Genomic DNA, 15,191 nt, shown 5'->3' with positions numbered 1-15,191 from the left:
ATGTGGAGGATGAGCCTTCACAACCTCGGGTGGAAGATGAGCCTGCAGGACCTTGTATGGGTGATGAACCTGTACGACTTCATGTGGAGGATGGGCCTGCTCGTGAACAACTTTGTGTGGGTGATGAACCTGTACGACCTCATGTGGATGATGACCCTGCATGACCTCATGTGGGTAATGATCCTGCATGACCCCGTGTGGTTGATGAGCCTCACAACCTCATGTGGGTGATGAGTGAACAAACTCAAGTGGATGGTGAGCCTGTACAACCTTGTGTGGATGGTGACCCTGCACGACCTCGTGTGGGTGATGAGCCTGCACAACTTCATGTGGATGATGACAGTGAATAACGTCCTACAGGTGATGAGCCTGTACAACCTCGTGTGAGTGATGACAGTGAACAATTTTGTGTGGGTGATGACAGTGACTAGCCTCATGTGGGTGATGAGCCTGCACAACCTCGTGTGAATGATGATGGTGCAAATCACGTGAAACGATGGCTTAGCACTATCTTATGTGAATGAGTCAGCACACCTCTAGGTAGAGAGGAATCCTCTGTGGCTTCCAAACTCACTGAGAATAAGGATCATGCTCCCATTCTGGTTCACATTGTCCCGAAGACCTGGTCCTTGTGACCTCTGTCCTCTCTCCTATTACTCCCCCTCACCTCCCCAAAAACATGCTGGCCTCAAGGCCTCTATGCTCCCAGTCCCCATCCCCTGCTAGCGCCCCCTCAGCTCACACCTGCCTTTCCTCCAGGTCTGTGCTAGAATGCCTCCCTTTGACAAGCCATCCTGGCCCCCCACTGTATTCACAGGATGAGCACCCACTGGGGCCAGCCTGAGGTCTTGGAGAGCCTCCTAACCCTGTGCCACCATCTCTAGGCTGATATACCTGTCTCACGTGTCATTACTGTTCATATGGCTTAGCATGTATCTCCTGTACTGCATGTAAGCTCCGTGGGGACAGTGGCATTTACAGCTGGCCCCTGCTGCCCTGACAGCACAGGGAACACAGGCTGGCCTTCCTAAGGCTGTTGCGGGGATGAGCAGAACTCCATGTGTGTCACTGAGATCTTCATGCCTCCTGGAGCTCAGTTTGGGGTGTGAGTACAGGGGAGAGAAGGGGAATGGGAGTGGGGTGGGCTGCTGAACCGGTCCTACCACACTGCCTACCACCCACCTCTGGCCACTGTAGGGTAAGCAAGGGGAGGAGCCAAGAACAGCAGGAGGGAAAAATGAGGCCACAGCAAGAGAGATGGATCACAAGATGAGCAGGTGCGGCAGAGCAAAGTGGTGAAGAGGCGGTACCAGGAGAGTGTCCGGGGCCTGGGCTTCACCCAGCAGAGGTTTCTGAGCAAGCAGGGGTCCTGCGAATGGGAGAGCCCAGGGGTTTCATGCCTTGGCCTGACCTCCGAGCAACCCCCCACGGAGGCCAGGCTGGGGGACCACTTACATATGAAAGGTTTGACGGTGCTGTGGATGTGCTTGTGCTGCTTGAGGCCGGAGGATGTGGCAAATGTCTTCCCACAGTCGGGGCAGGCATGAGCCCGGGCGCCGACGTGCTGGGAACGGATGTGCCGCTGCAGGTTGCTGGGGTCCGTGAACACCTGGGGGGACAGACACCATTGCTCACTCCCCTGTTGGCCCCGTTCTGGCCTCTGCTGGGTGGGGCTCTCATTGCTGCTCTGGTCCCTGCACTGAACCTGGCTGGGAGGGGTCTCTGCTGTAGGGATGGGTGACCCCCCCTCCCTTGATGACCTGAGGTGAGCTGCCGAGCCTCCCCCTAGACTCTGTGCCTTTGACAATAATTCCTGGGGCAGCTGTGGCCGGGATGTTGGAAGTGGGAGCTCAGAACATGATTTTGTAAGCAGAGTAGCTCGGACACCCTGGTGAGGGCAGGAGCCCACCCCGGAGAGGATGGGGTCTTGTCCCCGTGGCCTGCTCCCTAGCTGTGTGACCTGGTGTGACCTGGCGCATTCCCTCCTTCCCTGAGGGACCCAAAGGGCTTCAGGCGTCTTGTCTGCTCTGCATACTTCATCTGCATTTCCGTGGGGAGTGCGGGTGGGAGCAGCAGGTGCACATGTGTGTTACCTACCTTCACACAGTTTTCACATTCGAAGCGCTTGCCACTGTCGTGGGACATCTGGTGTCGGATGAGGTTGGACTTCCAGTTGAAGGCCTTGGGGCACTGATCACACTTGTACTCTCGCTCCTCCGTGTGCACAACCATGTGCTGCTCCAGGCTATGCACGGACAGGGGACAGGAGTCATGGAGGGGCCTGCCTGCCCCCTGCCTACTGTGCCCCCTGGGCCCCCCAACCCTGCTGGGAGCCAAGAGTGAGTCCCGGCAGCCTGTCTGTCCACCCCCCGCCCCCAGACAGGACGACTGGACGGAGGGGCAGGGGCAGCCCTCCCTTATCACGTAAGGAGGAAGCAATGCCTGCACACAGCTCAGAGACCAAGCATCCGAGACCACTCCTTCAGGCAGCAGAGGCAGGGCAGGACCCCAGCCCACGATGCCCGGCTATACTTCAAGATGATCTTAACCTTGAGGCTAACCTTGGCCCTCAGAAAAGGGGTGCAGAAGCTCCCAACATTGCCACGATCCCCAGAGTGGGGGTGAGGAGCAGGAAAGCCAAGGCCGCCCTGGCCTACCCACCGCGTGCAACGAGGAGGCGGGCTGGGGTTGAACGCGTGGGTCTCCTAATGCGGCCTGATAAGGTGGGAAGATCCCAGCTGCTGGGAAGGGGCGGCTGTGCTCGGATGAAGGAGCAGCAACTGACCCCCTCCTCTCGGGGGACGTCCTGGTTCTCCTCCCGTCCCAGGTGTGACCGTTAATCTCCATGAGCAAAGCAGCAATACATCACGGCCCGTTAATTACGGGGCCCAGCCATCCATTTACATCAGAAACGCTTGGTTCTTGAGCACTGGCAGATTGTATCTTTTTCCCTGTTGTTAATTGTGATTTATGTGTTTATGTAAAGAAAACACGGACCCTCTTGAGCGGCGCTTACCGCTGAGGGCCTCGGTTGAGATTTGCCCAAACGCTTATTTTCTCAGGCATCTGTTCAGGGCAGAGAGTTTCCCATCCCTGGGGGGGCCGTGGTGGGATTGGCGACCGGGCCCCAGCAACACCACAGCCAGTGCGTGACTTGGTGGGGTTTTACTCTGACCTTGCCAGACCGTCCTAGAGAAAGTCTCAAAGGCTGGTGGAGGGGGCCTTGGAAAAGTTGTCATGCTTCCCTGGAGCAATGGGACCGCAGCCCTGGTGCTCTTTGCACAAAGCCCAGGAGGTTCGTCTTTCCTTGGGGTTCCCATGGGTCCTCAGAGCTCCCACTTCCCAGGGAAGGGCCAGTTTGTGCCTGCTTTAGGCTGACCATATCCAGCTGTCTCACAGCTGGCCCAGCACACTGTGCCTGGGACAGGTGGGTTCCATCCGTGGGGAGCAGAGGCCAGTGCCTGGGTGTGGGGGTGGGTAAGGGATCCCTCGGTGACCCCTTCCAGCTGCTGCCCAGTGTGTGTCCAGAGGTCAGGTTAACCCCGGATCCGAGGGCAGCAGGGCGCTGCCATCCCCTGATCCTGGTCTTGGACTTTGCTACAGAAGTCTCCTTGGGGTCTGGCCTGAATTTCTCACTCTCCTCCCAGCCCGGCTCACAGCTGAGCCCTGACTCCAGAACAGCAGGGCTGGGTATGTCTCTCCCGGGCCACCTGCGGATCTTCTAGGGTGGGGGGCTCCAACCAGGGACCGGGCCTTCACAGCCAGAGCCAGAAATACCTATGGCCTTAGCCAGCCGCTCATGGGCCTGCTCCGTCCCTAATGCCTGATGGGTGGGCTGGGGTACCTGCCTCCAAGGTGTGCCACCCTGGAGGTCACCCTTGTCTTTAGCTGTCCCGTCATCCGTGTGGACAGGACTGAGAGACAAGGACAGACCCCTGCCTTTCTCGGGTCTCCCTCTGTGCTGGCTCAGGCTCCTGGGGTTGGAGGCTGGGGGAGGGGAATAGGGCAGGGGTGGGGGCAGGGGAGGCGGCACCTGTATTTGTTGGGGAACATCCGTTCGCAGTCCTTGCACTCATGGGCCTGCTCACTGCCCCCGCTGCTGAGCCCCTCCGGCTTGAGCTCCTCGCCCAGGCCCTCATAGAGCGTGGCCCCCACGGAGCCGCATGCATACTTCCTGTGGCGCCGCAGGTCCAGCTTGGACTGGAAGAGCTCGTCACAGGCGTCACAGCGGAACGTGGGCTCCTCTGCTAGGAAGAGAGCAGGGGAGGTGGGTGGGGAGCATGAGACACAGGGCCCAGGCACCGGCCCAGGATCGGGTGCAGGGGGACCCCGGGCCCTGCCTCCCACATTGGCTGTTCCTGCTCCTGCTTCCTTCCTGGCTGCTTCTTGGACCGAGGTGTGGCTGCCCCAGGAGCCTGGGACCATGGGGACCCTGTGTCTGCATCGTCAGAAACACGGAGAAGCACTGGGCCCCACCCCGTGTGGCAGGAGGCCACCCCGGGCTCTCGAAGGCCCTGCAAATGGGGAGCAGAGAAGGAAGCTGGCGAGCACTTTGTTTATGAATTAGGAGAAAACACGCGGCAGAGCTCTAATGCATATCATAAATTACTGTCGTCAAGGTCAAACAAATTAAAAGGGGGGCAGCTATTATTAAGTTTACGAGACAGCATCCTGACCACCGTGCCAAGCCAAACAGTCAGCTCAAAGCCGTAAATTTCCCCGGGGAGACAACCTCGGGGGCCCATCCCCAGCCCCACCCCAGGCAACAGCCTACCAGTAGCTTCTCCCCAGAGCGGGTGTTCCCCTCCCTGCCCGAGGTGGGGAGAGAACACTTGCAATAAAAGCTCTTGCACAAATGAATGGAGAGATGCGCATGTGTGTGCTTGTAGCAAATGTGGGAATGCGTGTGTGCCTGTGTGCAGGCGTGTAACTATGCAGGTGTGAATGTGTGTGTCAGGTGAATGTGGATGTGCAGCTGTGTGTGTGTGCACTGTGTGGCCCAGGTGTGCAGCTGCGACAGTGTGTCGAGTGTGTATTTGAACATACCTGTGTCCATGTCTGTACATCTTTGTGGGAATGTGTAGGTATATTTTGACATCTACCCTGGTTTGTGTTGCTGTCCGTATATATTCATGTGCATGGCTGTGAGTGCGTACATGTGCTTCTGTATGTGGCTACATATGTGAAAGTTTATGTCTTTGCATATGTTCATGTTTGCATGCATGTGCATGAAAGTGTGTGTGGGTGCTAGGGCAGGTGCATGTGTCGTGTGTTAATCTGAATGTCTGCTTCAATGCACACATGTGTGCTGTATGCATGTGTATGTGCATGTTATGTATACACATTTGTGCACGGCTGACCATGTGTTCTGCATGTTAAGTGTGAATATGTGCATATTTGAATGTGTGCACATGTGTGTGAATATGCAGTTGGGTATGTGCACCTGTGTGAATGTGTGTGCAGTTGTTCATGTGTGCATGTATTTGTGTGTGAATATGCACGCATCATGTGACTGTATGTGTGTGATTGTTCTAGGGTGTGTTCGTGTGAATGTGTGTGGGCCAGTATGCCTATGTGTGCAGGAGTGATGTGTGCAGGAGTGAATGTGTCTTTGTGGACCTGGGAATGTGTGTGAGTGTGGATGTATGTGCCTATGTGTCCACAGGGGACATAGAGTGTGTGTGTGAGCATGTATGCATGGGCAGAGCTGAGCCCCAGTGGCCTTGGGCTAAGTCTCATTGACATCGGGCTAAATGTGGCCCCAAATGGCCTGACCCCGAGGGATGTAGAAGCCAAGGAGGCAGGGAGATGGAGGGGCACAGACATGTTAGAGGGACACCATAAACATCTCAGAGTGCCAAGGAGAGGGTGGGGGAGCTTTGCAGCCTGGGCAGGGGGTCAGGGGAGGAGGCTGGGGAGAACGAGGACTACCTGCTCAGGACAGAAGCTTCACCAACAGTAATGGTGGAGGTGCCGCTCCCGGTGTCTGGCCACTCTTGGCATCTCCACCAGTGGGCACCTGGGTCCCTCCGATCCCTGACAACAAGGGGCAGACTCCATGGGAGCTGGCTCTGAGGTGCACCTGGTTGGGCCCTGGGCGCTTGGATGACACTCTTGGATAACAAATATTACTTCTGTTCACATCCATGCATGGACGTGGATATCCAGGTGACAGGGAAGGGCCCTGGGGACAGGCCGGGCAGATGCTCAGAGGCCAGGTGTGGTGGCCTGCTTGCCTCTGAGAGCCCGCTCTCAAGGAAGCGTTTGTCTGGAGGAATACAACACCAGTGGGGGAAAGGCAGCTCCCGCTGAGTCAGGTTACAGCACTCAGCCAGCACTGGGGCTGAGAGCACGGGGGCCGGCCTTGTTCAGGCTCTGGGGCTCGGAAGTCTCTGCCCCAAACATCTCCCAGAAAGGCCGTCCCTGGAGCTTGCCCAGACACACATGCTGAGCTGCAAAATGGATGGAGGGAGGCAAGGCAGCCTGTCCACACAAACCACAGACACGGGGCTGGAGGAGACAGGGAGGGAGGGTATGTCTGCAAACACAACGGCCGGCAGCACCCTGCATCCCTGCAAGAGCAGAGCAGGGGTGGGAGGAATGTGCGCCGCGGGGCCCGTGGCCACCCCGAGTGCCAAGTCCGAGAAGACTCTAAAACAAAAGCCATCCAAGCACTGGGCTGGTCCCGGGCACCAGGGTGGACGCCAGGCAGCAAGCAGGCAGAGAGGGCAGAGGGCAGGGAGGATGCAAGTCTACAGAGTGGTGCCCTTGAAGTGGAACTCAGGCGTGTGAAGTCTTCAGGAGAAGGGTCCACTGGGAGAATGATGGAGCAGCAGGGCTGATACTCAAGGTCTGGGAAGCGCCACGCAGCAGGCACCGTGCTAGGAACTCTATGGTGCTCAGACATCTGAGGCTCACATCAAATCCACGCGTGCCTGGGGGGAGACTTACGCCCGTGTTATGACGGGTAAATGGAGGCCGGGACAGACCGGGTGAGTGGCCCAGGGCACCCAGGCGGGAGGTGGTAGAGCTGTGTAACCAGAGCCTGGGCACCGGGCGGGGCCCGGGAAGGAGGGAAGCAGAGTCCCAGCTTCCCGCGGGGCACCCAGAAGAGCGCCAGACGTGGCATGTGCGCTCAGAACGCCCCGGCATTCCCCTGCAGGCCCTCCTCGTCTTTAGAAATGTGGATTTCCTCTACATCTGAGGACCGAGGACACCATCTCAGAAGGGAGCCGGATACACAGACCCACAAAACTGCCCCTGTGGGTTTGTGCTGACTTCCTGGGGCCCTCCCACCACCGCCAGCACCGTGAGGAAGTGAGAAATGCCAGTTTGCAGTTTACTCTTTCTGGACCCAACTGGGAACAGTCACAGAGGTTGAGATTTGAAAACAAAGACAAGAAGAAATGCCAACCCCACCCATCCATCACACCGGTCAACTTACTCTTTCTGTTTTGATCTGGAATTTGGATTTAAAATGAAAACTGATCCCGATTCCCGCTCTGGCGGCATTTGAGTTTGAGGACATCGTGGAAGTGAGCGGGGAGGTAAACGTTGCCCTCTTCCCCTGCCCTCTCATCCCTCCGTGGACCCAAGTTCAACCCTGAGTGAAGGATGGAGCTGGGGGCTGGCTGTGCACAAGCCTCGCCACCTCCCTCCCACCCCATGCCGTGGTATGGACAGGTGTCCCAGCATCCTCCACGCAGGTAAGGCTGGCACACAGCACAGACGCTGGATGCACCACGAAGGATGCGCACAGCCCGTGCGGTTCCACTGCCCAGCATGATAATTCCATATTAAAAAAAAAAAACTAAAAGAATATGCTATACGGTTATATTATGTTACATCGTATTGTACAGCATTGTCGTCTATCATGTTGTTGCATTGTTATATTATATCATAATCCGCCTCATATGCTTTATACGCAATTCAGTGCATCCTCTTGACTTTTTATGGAGGGGGGGGAAAAGTTAACAATTTTGAGCCTTTCTCCAAAGAAAAGCATATTTGAATGGAAATGATTTTCTTTATTTTCTCCCAAGAGCAAGAAGCTTTCCTGAAAGAGAAATCTTTCCCCTCTCCGCTGAGAGTAAAAACAAAATAAAAAGTCGCTGGAACTAATGAATCCGAAAGTGGCTTCCCCCTGGTCTGAGTCACTTGCGGGGAAATTGGAAGTGCATTTCTTTACAAAGCTGCGGCTTTGAAAGAGCATTCCCAGGCTCAGATCTGCAGGCCCGGTGCTCTGTGCCCCCAGCGGGCTGGCAAACCGGGGGCCTCCGTTTCTTCCGGGGTACCTGAATGCTGTACCCTGCCCCGCCAGCAAAGGCCCCTGCCCCCAACAGCAGCACACACAAAAAATTGTGATTTGAAACTGAACTCCCTTCATCTAAATCTGGTGGGGGCCCGTGGGGGCCACTGGCTGGGGCAGGAGCTCCACGTTCTCCCCAAACCAGACCGGACCCATGCGTGGCCGCTGACGTGGCATGTGTCAGGTCTGCGTCTGGCCCGTCTATCTGAAGTTCCATCAGCAACTTTTCATGGCAGAGCAGGAATGTAACAGAAAAATAAATCAGTGCCTAATGGCTTCAGAGAGCCGAGGGGGACACAATTATGTGGCATCTACATGCTAATCTACCAGACTGGAGACTCAAAAGCGCTCGAGAGCCCACTCCAAATTCCTGCCGTGATAAGGGGCCTCTGCATTTAGCTGGGGCTGGGATAAAAGATTTTTTATGATAATTATCTTAGTGAGGAACATTTTTGCATTTTCTTTCTGTGCGATTCCGAGTTTAGCTGGGGAGGGGGCGGCCGTTGGGGGGCAAGGGGGTGACCGTGACAGCAGAGAGTATGAAAAGTCAGACGTTTGATGCTGGACTATTATGTGTGGAAAGCAATTAGCCCACAAATGTTTGATGAATTATTAGGGAAATGCGGACCTAGCTTATTTAAGATTAGGGGCCGGGCTGGGGGGAGCGGGTGGTGGTGGTGGATGGCAATCAAGGTTTTTAAAACCTTTTGGAAGAAAGAAGTTTCATTATACAAACGAAATCTCGTCGCCGGGTGCTCCCCTGAGGTAAGTGGGTTTATCTTTCGGAGTTCTTGTGTGCTACCTGAGATCCATAGGTCTTTTCAACAATTATTGTAAGGAAAACGAGACCATCCCCTCACGACCCAGACCCTCAGCCATTTATTTTTCTTTTCTCAACGGCCTAATTAAAACCAAACTTTAGAGGCACGTACAGATAGGATCCGGCTCTGTGGTCTCTGGATCAGAGGCTCAGAGACACGAGCCGCGCACGGAGGAAGGACCCTCCCTGCTGGGTCATGCTCAGGGATCGAAAGGGAAAACCGAGGCAGAGATCTCTGCGTCTGCTCCCGGGCCCAGCCAGTGCCATGCCCTCACATGACATTATTAGCGGAACTTGCAGTAAATGGCGTTAATCATTAAGCCTCTGTGCCTTCAGAGGGGAAGAAAGAAAGACAGGAAGGAGAAAACCAAGCTCCCCCCCTGCCCTGGCCTCGCTAGAAGGGGAGGCTGCTTTTCTTTTCACCTGCGGGATCTCGTTCAGAGAGAAGACGCGGTGTGCTCAGCAGCGGCACTCGGGGAGTTAATGGACCAGTCCTCCGGCTGCCGGCACAGCACAGCGTTCCTCGAATGGACTTAAAGAGTGTTCAAGAATCCCAAGGTGAATGGCACATTGCTTCACAGTGTGGATGAAGGAAAATAAATCTGCATTTCAGAAATACTAGCCTCTGTGCAGCAGGAATTTCCTAGCATCCTCTGAGAAGCACTCGGGCGTGGATGAGGGAGGAAAGCAAGCACCGAGGGGCTTAGGGACCGGTGGTCAGAGGCGGAGGGCAGCAGGAATGCTTTCTGCAGGCAGTTGGAGGGGCTCATCCACCATCCATGCCCCTGTGGGACCCCCTGAGCCCCTAAAATATCTCCATGGCATGAGCTTTGGAGGGTGACGGTTTCCAAGCCACAAAATGTTGGTTTTTTTTTTTAAAGTACTGGGGACAGCAAATCATACTGCTGCTAATAATAATAATAATAATACTAATAATAATAATACAGTTTTTAAATCCACCCCCCCCCCCGATTCTACTACGACAGAGCTATAAAGCCACACAACACCCATTCACTCATATCATCTGAAGTCGAATCTTGAACACGGCGTGTAGCTCATATAACCCACAGAACGGAAAAGCACAGCACTTCGGCAGGGAGGTTGTGTGAAGGCAGCTGGTCCTGCCGGCCTGGGGCCCAAGGCTAGCAGTGAGGCCCCTGTCATGTGCGGTGATGTGACAGGAAGCCTCGGGAGCTCCTGCGGGCCGGGGGCTTACCATCCAGACTGGGGGGCACTGTCCCCAGGGAGTATGCGCCTTCCTTCACGTGCACCAGCAGCTCTTCCCCGGGCTCAATGTCCTTGATGACTTTATAATAAATCTAGGACAGAAAAGCAGAGAGAAGGGGTAAGCGCTGCTGTCCTCGTGGCACAGAGAGCGGTGCTGGGCCCGTACTGCCGAGGCTGCTCATCCCAGGGGCTGGCCCCGCTGGCCACTTGACCTGCCTACTAATTGCTGCTAAGAGGTTCCCCTCTGGAACTTTGTAGATGATGCTTGAAAGGACTAGAGTCCCTTTTATTTTGATTCATCCAGTTGTTGGATATCGGTAAAGGGGATGCAAGTTGAGATCTGTGAAGATCAGCCCAAAAGTTCCCAGGCAGGGTGCGTCCCAGTGGGAAGCATCGGGGAGGCTGGCTCCTTTCGTTGGGAGCAGGGCCAGGCTTGGTCCTCAGGCTCCTTTGCTCAGTGTCTGTGTGAGAAGCCCTTTGCTGCGGCTGGGGGCTTGGGGTCTAGAGGGGGTCAACAGTGAATCTGGATATTTCGAAAATGGCCATGAGCTCAGACAGAGTGCTCCACAGGCTGGGGCAGCAGGCCGTGAGTCTCACATGAGTGTGGACACCATTCACAAGGGAAGCCGAGGAACATGTGTGCCTGCAGCAAGCCTGGTGCCCAGGAACCATCAGGGTCCAGATAGGGGTGCCCTTGAAAACAAGGAGGGGTGCATGGGGCTCAGGGCAGTTACTGCAGCCTGGAGCAGCAGACTCTGAGATCTGGGGAGGAGAATTTAGAACGTCCAGCCTCAGTACTCAGCATAGCTCTTTAGCTTGCCCTGGAGGTGTGGCCAAGATCTGGAAAACCGAATGGCTCAGAAGGGCAACAGGGCAGAGGCCATTTGGGAACAGGCTGGAAAGGCCTGGATGACTGTGGGAGAGGACCAGGGTCCTCCTTGCCCAGGACCCCCTACCCTCTCTGGAGAGCAGAGACATAGGTCCCTGAGTATGTGTGGGGGGGCAGGTACCAACTCCTCACATGAGTGGGGCTGACCCCAGGGAATATTACATCTCAATTCCAGAAATGTCACACAGCCAAACCACTGCCTACCACCCCGGCACATGCGTATTTGGGTCTCTGTCCCGCTAACAGTAAACAAAGTGCTTTTAGAAGCCTGAAGGCCTGGCCGCAGGACTCTCTAGGAGGCCAGAGAAAGACCAAGATGATTCCATCTGCCCTGGGAAACACAAGCGTCCAGGCTTCTCCAGGCTGATCCCACCCAGAGGCGCTCGGGTATTGTCCTCCTCACAGAAGACCTGGAGGGTTCGGTATTAAGCCACACTTTCCAGCAGCAGCAGGACATGGTTCCAACACCCGGTGCCTAAGCGGGGCACACGGCCTGCACGCCAGTTGTGCCTCTCCCCTTGCCCCTTGCCCCCAGGCCCTGGGAGTCATCCAGAGGGCTGAGCTCCCTCATCACTTATTGGACGGGTCACATCCTTGTGGACTCCCTCACAAGCCACCAGTCCTAACTGACCCCAGAATGACAGCAGGGAACCCCCTAAAGGACACATAAAGCCCCCCCCAGGTCCTCAGTGCCCCCCTGGACTTATTCCCAGGGCACCCAGATGTCAGAACTGCACACGGTACATGTAAGACACAGTGGGCAAACCTCCCCGCCCCTGCACTCATTCATTTTATGTGGCAATTGTCCTCAGATACGTTGCTAAATTAGGGACAAGATTTTAAAATGGAGAATAGGATCTGGAGCTTATTAACTTTTGTAATTAAGCCAATTGTTAAGACCTCAGTTTTGTATCACTTTATCTAAAGAAATTACAGTGGCCAAATAACTGTTTTAAAAAAATCAGACTTGAGCCACTGTATTTCAAAATGGGGTCCACAGTATATGGGACCCCCCCAAAAGCCCAGGGACACCCTGAGCAATGGGTAGGGTGGGTCAGTAATCAGCAGGGGTAGGCGCTTCCATTTGCAAGCACAGCCAGCAAGTGTGTTGAGCACCCAGCTCGCAGGCTGGGGCCCGGCTGGGGACAGAGGCGGGTCCTCGGCTGGCTTCCAGGGGCCCCTTTAGAGGGCAACATGGGCCCTCCCCCCATGACCCTCCCGGAGGCCCCGCTCTGACCTGGCGTCCCGCTCCGTGTGTGCGGCTCCTGGGGCCGCGTCCTCCCTCTGGCCGAGCTGCTGGGCTACAACTGGGGCCGGAGCTGGCCGGGGGCTGCGCACAGCCCGCCTCCCCTCTCCGCCTCCCTGTCCGACCCCCTCGGAGGGCCACCCGGCCTCTCTCGGGACCCCCCACCTTCCTCAACCCCCACCCCCTGAGTGCAACTGGCTCTCCTGGGACCCCCCACCCTGGCTCTGAGGGCCGTGGGCCTCCTGGAATCTCCCGCGAGCTCTGAGGCTGCCCAGGTCCCCGCCCCCACACCCCTCCCAGCTTCCAGGGCTGCTGACCTTCCTGGGACCCCTATGGAGCCCCTGAGGCCCCACGACCCATGCTCCCCAGCTGCCAGGCTGGAGGGAGGCTGGGACCCACACCCCGGCGGCCCACAGAGTCCCCAGCAGGAGCAGAGGGATGGTCAGCCCTCTTGGCCACGGGGAGCAGTTTTGTGCATGGCAGGCAACCCTACCCCAGCCTGGACCTGCAAGACTGTTCTGGGGCAACTGGCTGGGCTGCAGCTCAGGACACGAGGGCAGTGGCCCGCCGAGGCGGCCTGGACTTTGAGCAGCAGACGTTATTAATCGCTATTAGAGCTCATTGCAGGGCCCACGGCAGGGTGGGGGGTGGGGGTGTCCCCAACCTGCCTCCACCTGGAAGGGGGGGCCAGGATGTGGACAGGAACCCGCAGAGCCGGGGTGCCTGGGCTAAGGGCACAGAGGTGTGAAGGTAACCCTGGGACACACAAAAGTCGGCCGTTTTTATGACCTCTTCCCACTGGCACAAAGGCCTCATCAGCCAGATTCAGGAAGAAAGCCACAGTTCCAGGTCTGCGGGCGCCGACTTCCCAGGACAAAGGCCGGCTTCCTTGGGACCCAGGCTGGGCAGCTCCTGGCCTCTGGGGCGTTGCAAATTGCACATTGACTACACTGAGCCGGCCCCTTCCGCTGGGCCTGGGATGCGTGGTTACTGAAGCCAACTGAAGCCAACTCCGGATTCCTGCCGGGGTTGAGGTCGGTAAGCTCCTTCCATGGTGCGCCCCTCAGGGGGTGGTCAGACCCCAGGGCCCCGTGGGCAGCGTGGCAGAGGGGGCTGAGAGGTCTGTTCCTCCAGGAGCAGAGACCCTCTGCTCTGCTGCCAGGTCCATGCGGGAGAAGGACAGAGATCTGCGGGGTGACAGCCGCTTTCCCAACAGCTGCCGTCCCGTACCCCTGAAAGCCTGTCCTGGGGGCTCTGGCAAGCCCCGGCTGGAATCTTCCTCTCTGCTTTCAGGATCCGGGAGCTGGGAAGCCACCACCGTGGAGTTCGCAGGAGCCGATTGACGTCTGCTCTCAAAGAGCTTTCAAAGGAGTGAAGCCAAACAGACGGGCCTGAAGTCAGGTCCTGTTTCAAAGTCCCAGGCTCTTCACTCCATCAAATGGGGGCAAACCACACCAAACCCGGGTCCTCAGAGCCACTGCCGTGTCATCTTGTCTTCCCCGTCATCCCGTCGTCCCTCTCCCAACACAGAGGTGGCTCCCTGCCGGTGGACGGGGCTCAGGGACAAATAACGGCCACGTACTGAGGAAAGCTGGCTTTCACAGGCCACGCTCATCCAGACAGACCCTTCCGTGAACACAGACATCACTGTCCCCTAACCACATTCTTTAATTTTCAATTTAAAATGGTTGTCAATTTTGGACGCTTTCTCGTGTTCCTTCAATGTTTTTTTTTTTTTTTTAATATCCAATCAACTCACAAGGATAGATACTATTTTTGAATATGAGGATTTAAGTTCCACCATTTTCATTCCTACTTAATCTTAGAATCTTACCATTGAAATTATGAGAAACTCCACACTCAAACTACCCTGGGTGGCTGGGCTGTGGTACCCCCCACCAGCCCCCCACTGCCCCAGAGCCAACAGGTTTTCAGAGACGTGACAGTGGTCAAGCGCATGCCACTTCTTCCCCTCTTTGGCCAGTTTGAGACACTTTCAAGGAGCAATTCAGTAAAATGGGCGAAATCTCTTGTCAGCGTGTTTATCTTAAAAAAAAAAAACAACCTCTCTGTGTCCTGGATTTGGGGACAGTGCTGGGATTTGTGAAGGCCTCTGGGGTGCTATGGGAGGGGCTCTTCACAAAAGGCAAACACCCAGGGGAATCAGAGTGATCCATCACCTCTGGTCCGTCCCAAGGGAGGACACTGGTCCTGGGGCATCTTTGTCTCTCAGGGACCCCAGGTGGGACCCGTGCTGCCTCATTGCTTTCCGGACTCTGGAAACGCCTCTGTGTGTTTGTGCCTGCACTACTTGCCATCCCCAAATTATGGGCCGCCTGTTTCTAAGTCCTGAAGCCTGGAGTGTTTGGAGTTGACAAAGCCCCTGAGGGGGGTGGGGCACAGGCCAGAGCACGGACAGGCCGGGGTGGCCGCTGGAGGCTGGGGTGCAGGCCTGTGTCTCTGTGGCCTGTCTGGGCCTTCCCTGAGGGAACCCGCACTGGTGCCTGCCATATCAGAGCTGAGCAAGAGCGCGGGGACAGCACTTCTGGGCTGGGTGCCCTGGGCTGGCTGCAGGGACATGCAGACGGCTCTTTCCTCCGGTCGACAGAGGTGACCTGGGGTTTGCCCTGCTCCCGTCTTCCCCTGTGGGGCCAAAGCAATTGTGTTCAAGTCTTCACGGTCTTGCTGCTGTAACCCGTCA

At 56.4% G+C, this 15,191-nt stretch overlaps 1 protein-coding gene across 5 annotated transcripts in view; it reads right to left on the bottom strand.

Moving 5' to 3' along the window:
• PRDM16 (PR/SET domain 16) overlaps positions 1-15,191 on the bottom strand; it is a 313,101-nt gene that overhangs the window by 28,178 nt on the left and 269,732 nt on the right. For 3 of the 5 annotated variants that reach the window (XM_041770218.1, XM_041770222.1, XM_041770220.1), the window contains exons 5-8: positions 10,345-10,447; positions 4,034-4,247; positions 2,098-2,245; positions 1,456-1,609 (exon numbers count right to left, since the gene is read on the bottom strand). In XM_041770218.1, coding sequence (XP_041626152.1) covers positions 1,456-1,609; positions 2,098-2,245; positions 4,034-4,247; positions 10,345-10,447 — 619 coding nt within the window. The remainder of the gene's footprint in view (positions 1-1,455; positions 1,610-2,097; positions 2,246-4,033; positions 4,248-10,344; positions 10,448-15,191) is intronic. The other 2 variants (XM_041770219.1, XM_041770221.1) reach the window with 1 other exon arrangement.

The sequence above is a fragment of the Vulpes lagopus genome, chromosome 10 (assembly GCF_018345385.1).
Source record: "Vulpes lagopus strain Blue_001 chromosome 10, ASM1834538v1, whole genome shotgun sequence".
NCBI lineage: Eukaryota > Metazoa > Chordata > Mammalia > Carnivora > Canidae > Vulpes > Vulpes lagopus.
Note: the sequence above shows the minus strand (reverse complement) of the source record. Positions and strands in the feature narration are given on the sequence as shown.